The 16,777-nt window shown below is 37.0% G+C and overlaps 1 protein-coding gene across 4 annotated transcripts in view; it reads left to right on the top strand.

The window, feature by feature from the left end:
• The window catches only part of HACE1 (HECT domain and ankyrin repeat containing E3 ubiquitin protein ligase 1), a 104,070-nt gene that overhangs the window by 13,243 nt on the left and 74,050 nt on the right, over positions 1-16,777 (top strand). For 3 of the 4 annotated variants that reach the window (XM_012438445.2, XM_021670516.2, XM_012438447.2), the window contains exons 5-6: positions 1,655-1,730; positions 11,280-11,411. In XM_012438445.2, coding sequence (XP_012293868.2) covers positions 1,655-1,730; positions 11,280-11,411 — 208 coding nt within the window. The remainder of the gene's footprint in view (positions 1-1,654; positions 1,731-11,279; positions 11,412-16,777) is intronic. The other variant, XM_012438446.3, reaches the window with a different exon arrangement.

The following is a 16,777-nucleotide window of genomic DNA, read 5'->3' on the forward strand; positions in this document are numbered from 1 at the left end:
TCATAAAGGGTAGGGCCGATGTATTACGTAGTATACTAGTTCCTGTTAGCAAAATAGCCGCTCATTTATCGGGTTGATTTGACTTACTCAGATCTGGAAAGTAATACTAATGGTTGTTCAATAAGAAAGACAGGATATATTTCTCTCTGATATTGCCCTGTACCTTTTGCAATTCATTTTTGGGAGGGGAAGCATTATAGATTACTGCTTTTCTTCAACAACCCCTACCCTAAACACTTTTTTGGGTCTATTTCCCTGGCCCATTCCTAACTAACAATTTATTTTGGCATTATCGGCTTTAGGCCAGTGGTCCGTGATAGGCATCTGAAAGGTTTTAGAAATCCATGCATACTGGTATAGATACATGAACACACGTTTAAACAGTACATTTATTTTAATGGGACTATCTCATCTGTGGTCTCATGATTATTGAATATATATTTCTTAAGATTTTCCTAACAGTGTGTTAGACAAAGGAACTTTGTAAATGTTTGATTTTGAAAGTTTACCCGAGCTTTATTTTCCTCCATTTCTTTGATTATAATGCTGATTTTAAATGACATACAACTTCATTACAAGTACAAAAATCAAAGCAAGAAAAGTAACTTGCCAGTTCTTTTTTCTTAAAAGTTGTATTCAGTCAATGAGAATTTTACCTATTGACTTATAATATTGAATATTAATAATCAAAAGTTTTATTGAGAGCTATGAGCCTGACTATGCTTAGTACTGAGTTGATTAAAGAAATGTTATATAATCCATGGCATGAAAATGTTTATGATCTAGTCGAATAAATAGTTATATATATATATAAAATATACACTCTATATACCTAGAGTATATAGCATAGTCTATATGTATAGCATATGATTTAGATTAGTGCAAAAGTAATGGTGGTTTTTGCCATTGAAAGTAGCGGCAAAAACCACCATTACTTTTGCATCAACCTCTTATTATATTACTACTGTATTTATTACATCGTATAATATGTATACAATACACATGTATTATATATACGCTATATTGTATATATTACTATTTACTCACTGGTCTATTTGCCAGTGAACTGTACACTTCAAAATGGTTATGATGGCAAATTTTATATGTATTTTACCACAATACAAATAATGGAAAAAATAATAAGTCTATGCATCTCCCTTCTCACCCCCAGTGAGTAGAGGGAATGCCTAGACATACATTTTATTGATATTCTGATTATGTTTTTGTAACGTTTTTGTGTTATCTTTTAAATATTTTGCTGTCAAGAATGTAGGATACAATGTTGAGACATCATTTTTCTCTATCCATTTCCCTTCCATTAGTCTTATATTTTGTTATATTTCTAATGAATATTACTATTTCATAAACTTAGCCAGTACTAGAAATTTCTCTGCAGTTTGAATGATTTGTCCCAATGATATGAAAACCTGATTGTGCCATTGTTCTATCCTGTTATCTTTGAGTCACAGAAGCAGTTTTGTATTTTATATCAAATAGTGTTTGTTTAAATATTGCAGATATGGTGTGATATTGCAGATAAAGATATGTTTTGATGTCATCAGCTGTTATGGATTGTAGTTACTATTTCAGTAAATTAATTGTTATTTGCATATTTTTTTAGTACCAGTTATCCATGACTCTCTTTTCTTTTCAGGCAGAAGAAATGTATGAGTAAATTATTAGAATATAGCGCTGATGTCAACATTTGTAATAATGAAGGCCTTACAGCAGTAAGTGCTATCAATGTTATTTGATATTTTAAAAGTACATTTTAGAAAATGATATTGAATGTGACAGTAAGGCAAAGTGTAGTACAAGCATTTCTGCAAGTTACTTTTTTTTCTGAGACAGAGTCTCGCTCTGTTGCTCAGGCTGGAGTGTGATGGTGTAATCTCAGCTCACTTCAGTCTCCACCTTCTGGTTCAAGCAATTCTTGTGCCTCAGCCATCCAAGTAGCTGGGATTACAGGTGTGTGCCATCATGCCCAGATAATTTTTACATTTTTAATAGAGATGGGGTTTCACCATGTTGGTCAGACTGGTTTCTAACTTCTGGCCTCAAGAGATACCTGTCTCACCCTCCCAAAGTGCTGGCATTATATATGAGCCACCATCCCTGGCCTGCAAGTTTAGTGATTAAGAATGTGTAGAATGATTTGAGATAAAGTTTGTAGCTATATTTAAGAAACAGGTTTTAGCTATATTAAGACAAGTTATGGCTCACCGTATTTCTCTTTTCTCCTTTTTAAGTTTATGACTTTCATTTATTTTGAAACTTATTCCCCTAGCCTTTGTCACTGACTTTCAGGGACTTCTTAGGAGCATCTCTGCTGAGATGTGTTATGTGTTCATTATTGGAGAGCTGTTTTTCATTATGTTCTTTTAAGTACTTTTAATATGTTCATTGTAGAATTAGATGGCTAGTCAGAAAGGAAGAAAAAAGATAACAAAGGGAATGAACACTCCCTGTATGCCTTGGACTCTGAGATAATCACAGTTTAAAAAAAAAACTTTGTATTTTTAGTAGAGATGGGGTTTCACCATGTTGGCCAGGCTGGTCTTGAACTCCTGACCTCAGGTTATCCACTCGCCGGCCTCCCCAGAGTGCTGGGATTACAGGCATGAGCCACCGCACCTGGCTCAAAAAACCTTGTGGGACAGGGTCCCACAGTCACCCAGGTTGCAGTGTAGTGGCATGTTCATAGCTCACTGCATCCTCAAACTCTTGGTCACAAGAAATTATTTGGCATCGTCCTTCCAAGTAGCTGGGACTATAGGCGTATGTCACTACACCTGGTTAGTATATTTTATGTTTTTTTGTAGAGGTGGAGTCTTGCTTTGATGCCCAGGCTAGTCTTGAACTCTTGGCCTCAATCATCCTTTTGCTTCTGCATCCCAAAGATATAATCATTGTTAACATTTTATCCTATTATTAGACTTACATTTTATATAAAGGCGTGTTTGCCATTTTGCCATACCACTTTCTTTGCAAAAATAAGTTTATATATTTTTGATTCACATGGAGGTGGTATGGGATACTGCTGAAGAGATTGTTGAAATCCCAGAGTTTTAACCAAGTTTGTCATTATTTAATAGAGCACTATTAATTTTAGAAGTAGAGATAACAGAATTATGTGACTGTTGAGCAGTTGTTTTGAAATCATGGCAGAAGATGTTAAGTTTTATTTATTAAATTATACATTCCTTTGAATAGTATTTATATTTTGAATCTTTTAATTTGTTAATAAAGAATAATATTGAATATTTACTTACCATGCTGGTTTTCAAGGCCTTTATGATAAAAAATTTGAGGGTGAGGCATAGAAAAACAACTTTCCTAAGATTTTGAATGGCTTATTATAGAATAAACTCAATCATGATGATTATATGGCATCTACAATTCCTGTAAAAATTCAGTTTTTGTTATATATTAGTAATATAATACCATCTATTCTGTAAGGAAAGTCTGTATTCTGAATATCCATAGGATGCGTAGTGACATGGTAGGTGCAACAGAAGCTTTTGAAACCCTAGAAATGACATAGATCTTTCCTTAGGACACTAACCAGTTTAGGCGTGATAAGGTGTTCAGTGTTAATATAATGTGCATTAATTGCCTAAGTTTTTAATCTGTTAATTTCTTCCCTTCCCTCCTGTACTTTAAGGGAGGTGGAATAGAAAATTTGTAAAAATAAAATTTTCATTTAACAAAATTATTCAGGTATGTATTTAAAGAATCAAATATTCCACATGGCTTGTAGAAAACAGTCTCTTGGCCTTCCTCCCCAACCTCCCAACTTCCCACTCCCTAAACAACTTCTCTCAGCTATTTTAATGGATTAAAAAATGTTATCTCTGTATATTCTAAATAGCATGCTAAATGTTACTTCTTGGTTTTTTGGTTGTAGGCATCACTTACTGACTTTCTGGAAGATGAAGTTATTGTTCTCTTTTTCAACTCCTCCTCCCACCCTGTTGTGTATAAGCACATTTCTCTTCAATCCTTTAAATAAAATTACTGTAATTTTAGTTAGGTCATTTTTAGTGTGTGTTTTTATTTTTTTGACTACATGAAAACTATTCATAGTTAAGCCAAATAGTTGGTTATAATTGCTTTCTTTTCTTGTATGCCATTTTATTTTCCCTGTAGTTAATGATTGCCTTTTTTAAAAAATTGAGATAATTGTAAATTCACATGCAGTTCTAAGAAATAATACAGAGAGATCCCCTGCACTTTTTGCCTAGTTTCCTCTGTAAAATTTTGCAGAACTGTATTATAATATTATAATAAGGACATGGACATTGGTACAATCCATCTTACTGAGATTTCCTCAGTTTTATTTTATTTTTTTTAAGACAGAGTCTCGCTCTGTTGCCCAGGCTGGAGTGCAATGGCACTATCTTGGCTCACTGCAACCTCCACCTCCTGGGTTCAAGTGATTCTCCTGCCTCAGCCTGCTGAGTAGCTGGGACCACAGGCGTGCACCACCATGCTCAGCTGATTTCTGTATTTTTAGGAGAGATGGGGTTTCACCATGTTGGCCAGGCTGGTCTCGAGCTCCTGACCTTGGGTGATCCACCTGCCTTGGCCTCCTAAAATGCTGGGATTACAGGTGGGAGCCACTGCGCCTGGCCTTCCTCAGTTTTAATTGTATGTGTGTGTATGTTTATGTATATTAAATTCTCTTCAGTTTTATTACCTGTGTAGGTTACCTATCTAGTTTTATTACCCACGGTAGGTTTTCGCCACCATAGTTAATATTCTGAACATTTCTAACACCACAAAAGATATGTGTTGTTGCCCTTTTGTAACCATACCTTTCCCTTTGTCCTTCACATCCCATGGCTAACTCATGGCAGCCATTAATTTGTTCTCCATTAGTCATTTCAAGAACGTTACAGAGATGGAATTATATTGTATGGAACTTTTGGGGATTGGCTTTTTTTGTTTGTCATATTCCCTGAAAACTTATCTAGGTTATACTTATCGTGTTCCTTTGTAACGCTGAGTAGTATTCTATCCAGTAGTGGATATACCACCATTTGTTTGACTACTCACCTATTCAAAGACATCTTGGTCACTTCTGGTTTGGGTCTATTATGGGTAAAGCTGTTAGAAACATTAGGGTACACATTTTTGTGTGAACATAAGTTTTCGTTTTTCTGGGATACATGTCCAGGAATGCAGTTGTTTTCCATAGTGGCTATACTAATTCACATTCCCACCAGCAGTGTATGAGGGTTCCTGTTTCTTGACATCCTTGCCAGCATTTGTTATTGCCTGTCTTTTGGATATAAACCATTTTAACAGGGGTGAGATGATACCTCATTATAGTTTTGATTTGCATTTCTTTGATGATCAGTGTTGTTGAGCCCCTTTTTACATACCTGTTTTCCATTTGTATATCTTCTTTTTTTTTTTTATTTGAATGCAAACAGCTCTGGGTATGGATATATCTTCTTTTGAGAAGTTTCTAAGATCTTTTGTTCATTTTTTAATTGAATGATTTTTTTTCTTTTTTCTTTTTTTTACTATAGAGTTGTTTGAGTTCCTTATATATTCTAGTTATTAATCCCTTGTCAGATGGATAGTTTGTATTTTCTCCCATTCTGTAGGTTCTTTACTTTGTTGATTGTTTCCTTTCCTGTGCAGAAGCTTTTTAACTTGAAGTGATCCTGTTTTTCTGTTTTTGCTTTGGTTACTTTTGCTTTTAGTCAAAAGCAAATTCACTCAAGGGATATTACTCAAGAAAGCTTTGCTCAGACCAATGTCCTGGAGAGTTTCCCCAGGATTTATTTTAGTGTCTTATTTTAGTAGTTTCATGTCTTAGATTTATGTTTTTAATTCTTTTTTATTTGATTTTTGTATATGGCAAGAGATATAGGGGTCTAGTTTCATTCTTTTGTATATGGATATCCAGTTTTCACAGCACCATTTATTGAAGATACTGTCCCTACCCCCAGTGTTGCATTCTTGGCACCTTTGTAGAAAATGAGTTCACTGTAGATGCGTGGATTTATTTCTGAATTCTTTGTTCTGTTCCATTGGTCTGTATGTCTGTTTTTATACCGGTATCATGTTGTTTTGGTTACTGTAGCTCTGCAGTATACTTTGAAGTCAGGTAATGATATTCCTCCAGTTTTGATCTTTTTGCTCAAGATGACTTTTGCTATTCTGTATCTTTTGTGATTCCATATAAACTTTAGAATTATCTTTTCTATTTCCATGAGGAATATCATTGGTATTTTGATAGAGATTACATAGAGATTACATTGAATCTATAGATTGCTTTGAGTAGTATGGATGGTTTAACAATATTGATTCTTTCAACCCTTAAACATGGAATATCTTTCCATTTTGTTTGCGTGTACTTCTTTGGTTTCTTGCATCAGTGTTTTATAGTTTTCTTTGTAGAGATCTTTCACTTCATTGGTTAAGCTGATTCCTAGGAATTTAATTTGTAGCTGTCATACATGGGATTACTTTCTTCTTTTTCAGGTTGTTTGCTGCTGACATAGGAATGCCACTGATTTTTGTATGTTGATTTCATATCTTGCGACCTACCTATTTACCAGTTCTAATGGTTTCTTGGTGGAGTGTAGGTTTTTCCAAATACAAGATCTTATCATCTGCAGACAAGAATAATTTGACATCTTTCTAGTTTGAATGTCCTTTTCTTCTTTCTTTTATCTGATTGCTCTAGGACTTCCAGTATTTAATAATGGTGTTAACAGGGTCTTTTGAAGAGCAAAATTTAATTTTGAAGCCAAATTGATCAGTTTTTTGCATTATGGTTCGGGCTTTTGGTATCAGGAACTCTTTATCTAGTCCTCGATCCTGTAGATTTTCTCCTATCTTTTTTTCTAAAAGTTGCATAGTTTTGTGTTTTACATTTAAGTTTATGATCTCTTTTGAGTTAATATTTGCATAAGATATGAGGCTTAGGTCAAGGTTTACTTTTTTTTTTTTTTTTTGGCCTGTGAATGTCTAGTACTAGCCCTGCTTATTGAAAAGGTTGTCCTTCCTGCATGAATTTGGTTTTGCATCTGTCTCAAAAATCAGTTGGGCATATTTGTGTGGACCCACTTCTGGACTTTATATTCATTCCACTGATCTGTGTGTCTCTGCTAATCTCTCTGCTAATACCACACTGTCTCGATCACTGTAGCTGTAAGTCTTAATACCAAGTAGAATAAATAATTCCTTTCACTTTATTTTTCTTTGTCAAGATTGTGTTAGCTATTCCGGTTCCTTTGCCTTTCCATGTAAATTTTAGAATAAACTTGTCTATGTCTACAAAACAACCTTACTGGGATTTTGATTGGAGTTGCTTTAAACTGATAGATCAATTTGGGCAGAATTGTTATCTTTACTGTATTGATTGAGTCTTCCAATCCGTAAACACAGTATTATCTCCACACTTATTTAGGTCTTTGATTTCTTTGATTAGAAATTTATACAGCATAGTATAGGGCTTTTGTGCATGTTTTGGTAAGCATATAACTATTTCATTTTCTTTGGCATAATTGTAAATGACGTGTTTTTAGTTTGAGTTTATGCATGTTCAGATAGAAACACAGTGGGTTTTTGTGTGTTAATTATGTATCTTGCAATCTTGCTGAACTCACTTGTTAGTTCTGGGGGATTTTTGGGAAATTGCTTGGGATTTTCTTCATAGACAGTCAGGTTTTCTGCACGTAGAGACAGTTTTATTTATTTATTTATTATTTTGACATAGAGTCTCACTCTGTCACCCAGGCTGGAGTGCAGTGGTGCCGTCTAGGCTCACTGCAACTTGCATCTCCTGGGTTCAAGTGATTCTCCTGCCTCAGCCACCTGAGTAGCTGGGATTACAGGTGTATGCCACCATGCCCAGCTGATTTTTGTATTTTTAATAGAGATGGCATTATACCATGTTGGCCAGGCTGGTCCTGAACTCCTGACCTCAGGTCATCCACCTGCCTTGGCTTCCCAAAGTACTGGGATTATAGGCATGAGCCATCGTGCCAGGCTTTTATTTTTTTCTTTCCAGTTCGTATGTCTTTTATATTTGTTTCTTGCCTTACTGCAACTTTATTAAAGTTTTCTTGTAACTTACTAATTCATTACCAAAGTCTCTTTCAGCTTTGTAAATATCCTCTTAATAGGTAGTCAGTACCTTTCATGTCCTTGATTATGTCTTGGAGGAGTTTTTTTTTTTTGAGACGGAGTTTCGCTCTTGTCACCCAGGCTGGAGTGCAGTGGCATGATCTCCGCTCACCGCAACCTTCGCCTCCTGGGTTCAGGCAATTCTCCTGCCTCAGCCTCCTGAGTAGCTGGGATTACAGGCACGCACCACCATGCCCAGCTAAGTTTTTGTATTTTTGGTAGAGACGGGTTTCACCATGTTGACCAGGATGGTCTCGATCTCTTGACCTCGTGATCCACCCGCCTCGGCCTCCCAAAGTGCTGGGATTACTGGCGTGAGCCACTGCGCCTGGCGGAGGAGTCTCTTAAGGAGACTTTTATGCTCTCTTTGCTGGATTTGTTGGACCTAGGTCTAGCCACACAGTTGTTTGGAACGTCTCCTTATCATCCTGGGGATTCCTTTGCTTTTTACTTGCTTTGGGTTCTCTGTTATGTGGGTCTCATATCTGTCTTTTCTGATAACTGTTCTGCCACTTTGATGGAGCGCAACCCGGACAGTTTCCTGAGAAAAAGAGTGTGTGGGTTATCTGTTGCCACCTTGCATGTTTGAATATGACTTAAGTCTTTGAGTCTGATTATGCAATTGACAGTTTAGCTGACAATCTAGATGAGACATCATTTTTCCTTAGAATTTTGAAAGCATTGCTTTGTTGTCTTCTAGGTTTGTTTTAAAGTTTAGTACTATTTTGATTATTGATTCTTTATATGAAATCTGTTTTGATTTTTCTCTCTAGAAACTTACAGAATCTACTTTGTCCTTATTGTTCTAAAAGCCTATGATTATTATGTCTTGGTTTGGATTTATTTTATCCATTTGGCTGGATAATAGTATTGAGATCCTATCAACCTGGAATTTCATGTAATAGGAACTTATGAGAAATATTCACAAATTATTACTTTCATGATTTCTCTTTCTGACTTTCTCTGTTTTATTTTTTCCCCTAACCTCTATTATTTGAGTATTAGACCTATTCACACTAGCCCTTTACTTTTCCTACTTTTTCTCATTTCTTCATTTATCTTTGTACTTTGAGGGAGACTTCCTCAGTATTATCTTCTAAATCTTCTTATGAGTTTGCATGTCTCTCTCATAGTATTAATTTCCAAGAGTTTTTTTGTCCCTTGTGTCTTTCAAAAAATAGTATCCTGTTCTCATTTCAGGGATGCAATCAGTATGTTCTCTCTCTGACAGTATTAAATATAGTTTTTTCTTGAATATTCATGGTTCTTTTTTCCCCCTACCTTTTGCTTTAAAAAAATTGTATTTTGTCCTTCAAATTAGGTGGGTTTATCAAATGTTTGATGGGAATGGAAAAAGCTATTTGAAGGCTGTCAGCATGAGTGAGGTTTGTTCATTAGGGGCTTCAGTGTAGGGTGATCTCCTTGGGCATTTGCCTCTTGGACTTTTCCAGTGTTGATTTCTTTAGGCATTTACTCTTGAGCTGGTCAGATTTCTCAGAGAAGACTCTTCCAACTGCCTGAAAGATGTTAACAGTCTGGGTGCTGGTTAACAGTCTGGGTGCTGGTTAGAGAAGACTGCTTTGTAAAATCAATATTCAGTGTTTAAACTTGCACTAATCTCCCCTTTTTAGTGTGGTATTTTTGGTTCAGTGTGCCTGGTGTCTCTTACCTAGAGACTGTTTTCAAGCCTCTTGTATTCTATCTGATTGAGGAGGGGCTGTTAGTGGCCTTGCACACTTGGGGAGGGATAGAGATATGAGGCTTATTGAAATCTTATTAAATAAATTTTCAACCTCTTTTTAAGAGATGCATGGTACTTACTATTGATTCTTGATCCTTTTGGGAGTCCTATGATCTGAATCACATTTTTGAGGGGGTTTGTCTAATACTGGGGTAGCATTCTGACAAGTCAACAAGTGTAATCTGACAAGATAAAACATCATCTACTTTCTTTGCTTCCAAAACTTGCTGTTCTCTTCTCTGTATCTTTATGGATTCTTTAAGGAAATACTCTTTCCTGTTATTTCAGTGGGGTTTAGGGAAGAAGAGACTCATGCATATATTAAACTTGCCATTTTAAAACGGATTGCATGATTTTCTTTTTAAAGAAAAAAAAAAAACTTGTGAAAAATTCATAGATAGCATAGTCCAAAGTTTTAACATTGATTATCTTTGAGTGGTAGACTTATAGGTGTTTTATGTATATTTTTATCCTCCTTTTTAAAAATTTATTTATGTAAGATACATGTGTTACTTGTAAAATACAGGAAGTAAGGAATATAGCATTGCTATGTTAACTACTTTTTAACTTATGTTTGATTCTGAGAAAGGAAAAATATCTAACACCTTTTCTCCAGAGATAAGCTATGCATAGAGTCCAGGATTATCTAGGAAGCAGAGTATTTGATGATTGTGAGCTGGGCATACTTATTATTTTGAACCATTGTGAGTTATTTTAAAACAGTTTTTCTTTTTTTGAGGCAGGGTCTCACTCTGTCCCCCAGGTAGGAGTGCAGTGGCATAATCGTAGCTTCTCAAACTTGTGAGCTCAAGGGATCCTCCCACCTTAGCCTCCCGAGAAGCTAGGACCATAGGTGTATGCTACCATGCCCAGCTAATTTTTAAAATTTGTTTGTAGAGACAGGTCTCGCTACATTGACCAGGCTGATCTTGAACTCTTTGCTTCAAGCAATTCTCCTGCCTCAACTTCCTAAAGTGCTGGGACTACAAACATTAGTCACCACTTCAGCCCCATTGAGTTCTTGATTTTGAAATATATAGTAGTATAATCTGCATCTTGATACAGAAATTTTCCTCATGTAAAATCTAGTTTCAGCTACTTAAGAGACTGAGGCAGGAGGATCACTGGAGCCCAGGAATTTGAGTCCAACCTAAACAACATAGCAAGACCCCAACTCTAAAAAACACAAACCCATAAATTTAAAAAAATTTTAAAAAGGGAAAAATTACATGGACTTAAAATATCTTTAGTTTTTAACAATTACATGGACTTAAAATACCTTTAGATTTGCTTGAGCAAATCATGCTCAGCTGAGAAATAACATTATTTATCTGCTGTTTTTATATAAAACACTCTTACACAAATGTTAAGTAATGAAATGGCTTCACAGATACACTGGCTGGCTGTGAATGGGCGGACAGAACTACTCCATGACCTTGTGCAGCATGTCAGTGATGTTGATGTTGAGGATGCCATGGGGCAGACAGCACTGCATGTTGCCTGCCAGAATGGTCACAAGACGGTAAGTTCAGCCATGAGGACTTTAAGCTGCATGTGTTAGTTTTTAAAAATTGAATTCATGAAAAACTTTTTACCGTGCATATTTGGGAACATGAAACATTATAGCAAAATCTTATTTTCTGCATTATATGGACTTTTTATTTTTTGAGACAGTGTCTCACTTTATTGCCCTGGAGTGCAGCACTGGGATCCTAGCTCACTGCAGCCTTAAACTCCTGGGCTCAAGCAGTCCTCCTACTTCAGCCTCCCGAGTGGCTGGGATTACATGCGTGAACCACTGCACCTGGCCCATATGGACGTCTGATTAATATATTCTATTATTAATATATTCTATACTTCTGATAATGGGTAGAGGAAATAGGAAATAGTGCTTTTGAACTGGGAGCAGTGGCTCACACCTGTAATCCCAGCACTTTGAGGGGCTGAGGTGGGTGAATTGCTTAAGCTCAGGAGTTCAGCTTGGGCAATGTGGCAAAATCCCATCTCCCAAAAATACAAAAAATTTAGGTGGATATGGTGGCATGTGCCAGTAGTCCCAGCTATTCCAGAGGCTGAAATGGGAGAATTGCTTGAGCTCAGGAGTCAGCAGTTGCAGTGAGCTGAGATTGTGCCAATATACTCCAGTCTGGGTGACAGAGTGAGATCCTGTCTCAAAAAAAAGGGAAAATAGTGCTTTTATATCTGTTCAGAATATTTATAATTTGCATTTTGATTTTATTTTTGATTTATATGTTTTAATAGTTGAATATACTAAAATTTTGAATGTAGTATATTCACATTTAATTTTAATATTTATAATGTTTATTCTATTCTCAGTTTTGGCAAATAAAACTTCATATTTTATTTTATCTTTTGCCCTTAAGCCTCAATTTTGAGGTTCAGATAGTGAGAAAAGTGAGCGGTGACACTGGTTGAATAGTATGAGTCAGATTATCCTATTTTCTACTTTCATTATACATGGTACAAGTAACAGTTCTTTCCTTTTCTTTTCTTTTTCTGTTTTTTTCTTTGCTTTGCTTCTTTCTTTTCTTTTTTTTTTTTTTTTTTGAGATGGAATATTGCTCTGTCACCCAGGCTAAAGTGCAGTGGCACGATCTCGGCTTGCCACAACCTCTGCCTCCTGGGTTCAAGTGATTCCTGTGCCTCAGCCTCCTAAGTAGCTGGGATTACCGGTGTGTGCCACCACACCCAGCTAATTTTTATATTTTTAGTAGAGACGTGGTTTTGCCATGTTGGCCAGGCTGGTCTTGAACTCCTGGCTTCAAGCAGTCTGCCTGCCTCGGCCTCCCAAAATGCTGGGATGTAAGCTGCTGTGCTTGGCTATTTTCTTTCTTACTCTAGGTTTCTAAAATCATGCATTTGTTTTATGACAATGCTTTCCTGTTATTCCTGTGTCCAGACATTTGGCTTTTGAAATTGCTATTTCTCTCTCATTAGGAGACTTTACTGCCTTATATAAAGATTGAGAGTTTAAGATTTTAGATTGAATTTCTGCTTTGCTGTAATTTTCTACCCTGTTTATATTTTTCAGTTTTTTTTTTGACATTTAACATTATTGGTAATAGAATGTACAGGTGTATGCCAGTAGTCTCAGCTACTTGGGAGGCTGAGGTGGAGAGGATCCCTTTAGCCCAGAAGTTGTGGGTTGTAGTATGCTATGCTGGTTGGATGTCCATACTAAGTTTGGCATTGTTGTATCCAAGCGAGTTAGAAGGAAAGAGCCACACTCTGAGTTCCAAATTAAGAGTCCTTTATTAATTAGCTGGTGACTGAGAGATGAAAGTCGGCTAACGCTCAACATTCTCTTGGCCGGAGGAAGGGGCTTGATTTCCTTTATACCTTGATTTAGGTAGGGGAGGGGGAGCTTAGCTGAAGCAGAATTTTACAGAAGGGAACAAGCCAGTTAGATAAGGAAGCTGGTAACCAGGGGGCAGGAGATTCCCAGGACTGTTGGTTGCTAAGGGTATTTCCATACAATCATCAAGGTAGGGTAGCAGGGGGAACTTTCCATACAATCAATCACCAAGGAAGGTGTTCACAATAGCAGGTAGACTTGGCAAGCAGGATGTGGTTACAGTGGTTACAGGTACTGTGAACAGTGTAAACCACTCTTGAAGGTTCAAAGCTTTGAGTGCAGCGTGACCCAGTAATGTATCTGAGGGGGCCAAGGCAGGGAGGGAGAAGCCAAGCGGGAGCCTACTGCCAAGATGGAGTCAGTTAGGCTAACACAGCCTAGGTTATTACATTCCCCACTTGTGTTTTTGGAGAGTCAAAGCATTGACTCTTCCATTACAACAAGGGGGTTATAGTGGCTTTTGAAATACCTAAGTTTGACAGAATTTATGCACTGCCTTATGAAAGCAAGGAGCCAGTTTAGTATACAGGGCCCAAAGATTAAGCCTCATAGGAGGAGAAGACGAACTGGAGCCCATGGCTAACTACTTTAATAACTGGGCTATTAAAGTTTAATAAAGTTTAATAACTTTAATAGCCCAGTTATTAAAGTAGTTAGCCATGGGCTCCAGTTAAACATCCTTTGGTACCATGGGGTGTTCTCCTGCTCCTGTTGGCGTTTATCTAAATTTTCTTGAACTCTTTTAAGAGTGTCTTTTATGACTCCAGATTGGTTAGCATAAAAACAACAGCTTTTTCCCAAAGCAGCACATAAACCTCCTTGAGAGAGGAACAGTAAATCTAAGCCTCGTCAGAGCAACTTCAGCTAGGGATTTTACTTGGGTATGTAACATATTTATGGCTGACTGGAGATTTCTTAAATCAGCATCTACTTGTTGAGATAGGGACATTAGTCCAGTTTTTCCTGGACAAGAGCAGCAGTGCTGATAGCTGCTGACCCAGCTACGCTGAGGCCAGCCAGAAGGGGCACGAGAGGTGGGACAGCTTGGCGGGTCCTGGAATGCAGTTCAGGGGCAGCGATGAGAAGTTGTCCTTCTGGTCCGCTGTACATGTAGACCTGGGGAAGCACGTGAACCAACACGCACAGGACAGGTCCAGGTTCAGTCCCACTGATGCAGCAGGTGAGGCCTGAGGTGCAGGTCAGCCAAGTACTGTTGGGTGCCTGGTAGGAGACTGAGGAGTTTAGGGAAGTAAGTAGAGACTCGTTACATGTAGCCTGAAAAGGAGAAGCAGACAGTTTATACCCATTGCTAATTAGGCAGGTGGTGTTTCCTGCCATGTCCCCTAGTGTTAAGGAACGGGGGGAGTGTCCTTTCCAAGCAGGAGTGAGTCCTTCTTTGGGGAACTTTTGACATACACCAGGTCACTAGGATGGAAAATGTAGCAGGACCTGCTTTGGTCAGGAACTGGATTAGGGTGTGCTCCCTGGATGAGTGACTGGATAATGTCTTGAACCTGTTGGAGAGACTGTAGGTACTGTAACAAGTTAGCTTGGGCTATTTCTGCTAGATGGGTATTTTTTAGCTTAGGCAAGATAGGGGGAGCCCTCTCATACATGATTTCAAAAGGAGAGAACCCCACCTTGTAAGGGGTGTATCTGACTCTAAGAAGGGCTAAAGGAAGGAGGTTTGTCCAACCCTCACCGATCTCCAAGATAAATTTTGTAAGAGTACTTTTTACAGTTCTATTCATGTGAATGTGGTGACCTCTCAGGAGAAGGGACTGCTAGGTTGCCTGAGGAGAGGTGAACCAGACCAGGTCAGAAACAGAGCACGTCAAGAACCTCATGCTGGTCAGTTTGTGGGATCATGCTAGTGAATTGCCACCGTACCTCATCTCTTAAAAAAAAGAGAGAATGTAATTTATTTTCTTACTGACCATAATAATAACAAAACCAACAGAAAGCAAAGTTAGTACTATTAACTACAAGGATACAAAGTTTGTTTATTTTTTGTTACAGACTTTCTGAGTCTTCCCTCTTGTTAGGAGAATTTCTAGTGGAATCTGGATTTTTATCTCTTCAAACACTTTTTCCTTAACCTTGTTTCAGGATGTATAACATAATTCACAGAATACTGGACTTCTTCAAGACAGGTTGACATTGTCTTATGTTTAATAGGTTGTTGGAAAAATGGAGGGATATATGATCCTTTTTCTGTTTCGTGGATTTTTTTCTGAATACCAGTGTTCATGTGCACTTTTTGTCTTTTATCATCTGAAAACTAACCCAGTATTTTCAAGTATATTCTTCTCATTAGTTTTTACTACTTAGAGTCAATATTATTAAATTTAAAAAGTATTCTATGTGGGAAAAAAAAGGTCTGAAATGTCCTAATCTTGAGTGCTTCAGGTTTTTAAGGCACTATTGCATATTAGAGAATGAGTCTAGCTGATAGCTCTCAGAGGGCAGAAGAGCACCTACTTTAACATAAACACCCTCTGTTATAACAGATGAGCAGAGTGTCATTTAGTAAGACTTGCACACCCTATCTGGTGCCTAGGAACTTGGATAGGAAAAATACTGGGATTCAGATTAGAAGAAGATCTATAAAAGCTAATTTTAGCTGCTTTGAACTAGTATAGAAGCAAGAATTACTAAGAAAACTTTGTTCAAAACATGTGCATTACAGGCTGCATTAAAACTTTAGAATTGCCTTCTGAAGTTATTGAAAATTAGGTGGTATAATATACTCCATATGGTTTGCAACCTAAAGCAAGTGTGGTAAAGTAATGGAGAATTCCTCATAGTCAGATGCCTTTGAACAATTGTATTCTCAGAAGATTTATAGGGAGCCTGACTTCATTGTGATGATGAGTTTCACAGAATGAGGTTTTGCAGGCAGAGTACAGGAGGAAGGGTACGAAAAGTCATGTTGATTTGTGGTTGATTATAATTGCCAATGGGATTCATTCTGTCATAGTTAGTCAGTTATAGTTATCTGCAATGATCATATGCAGGTAAAGGGAATGCTTAGCACTGATTATTTTCTGAATCCTTGTTATCTATAATGATCATATAAAGGTAAAGGGAATGCTTAGCACTGATTATTTTCTGAATCATTGTTATCTACAATGATCATATAAAGGTAAAGGGAATACTTAGCACTGATTATTTTCTGAATCATTGTATGTATTTATTCCTTTTTCAATTAGGACAAGAGGGAATCTTGAAAAATTAGTCTATTTCTTTGCCTCCTAGCTGAATTATAGTTCTAAAAATCTGTGTTCATAGTTGTGCTAATACTGCCTGTTTCAGAATTGCTCATACATTTCTAGGACACATTCACATCTCAGTGTATAAGCGTATTGTTTTATTTTGAGTTGCATGTGATTTACTGGGCTATGAAATATGATGTTATTATAGGATAAGGATTACTGATTTTTTAGAAACCCTTGTATATCTTCCCATAAGTTGAACACTGAGTGTGTAATGCTTTGTCAGGTATCCTAATG

The sequence above is a fragment of the Aotus nancymaae genome, unplaced genomic scaffold (genome assembly GCF_030222135.1).
Source record: "Aotus nancymaae isolate 86718 unplaced genomic scaffold, 86718_ANA_hifiasm-v0.15.2.pri h1tg000040l, whole genome shotgun sequence".
NCBI classification, from domain to species: domain Eukaryota; kingdom Metazoa; phylum Chordata; class Mammalia; order Primates; family Aotidae; genus Aotus; species Aotus nancymaae.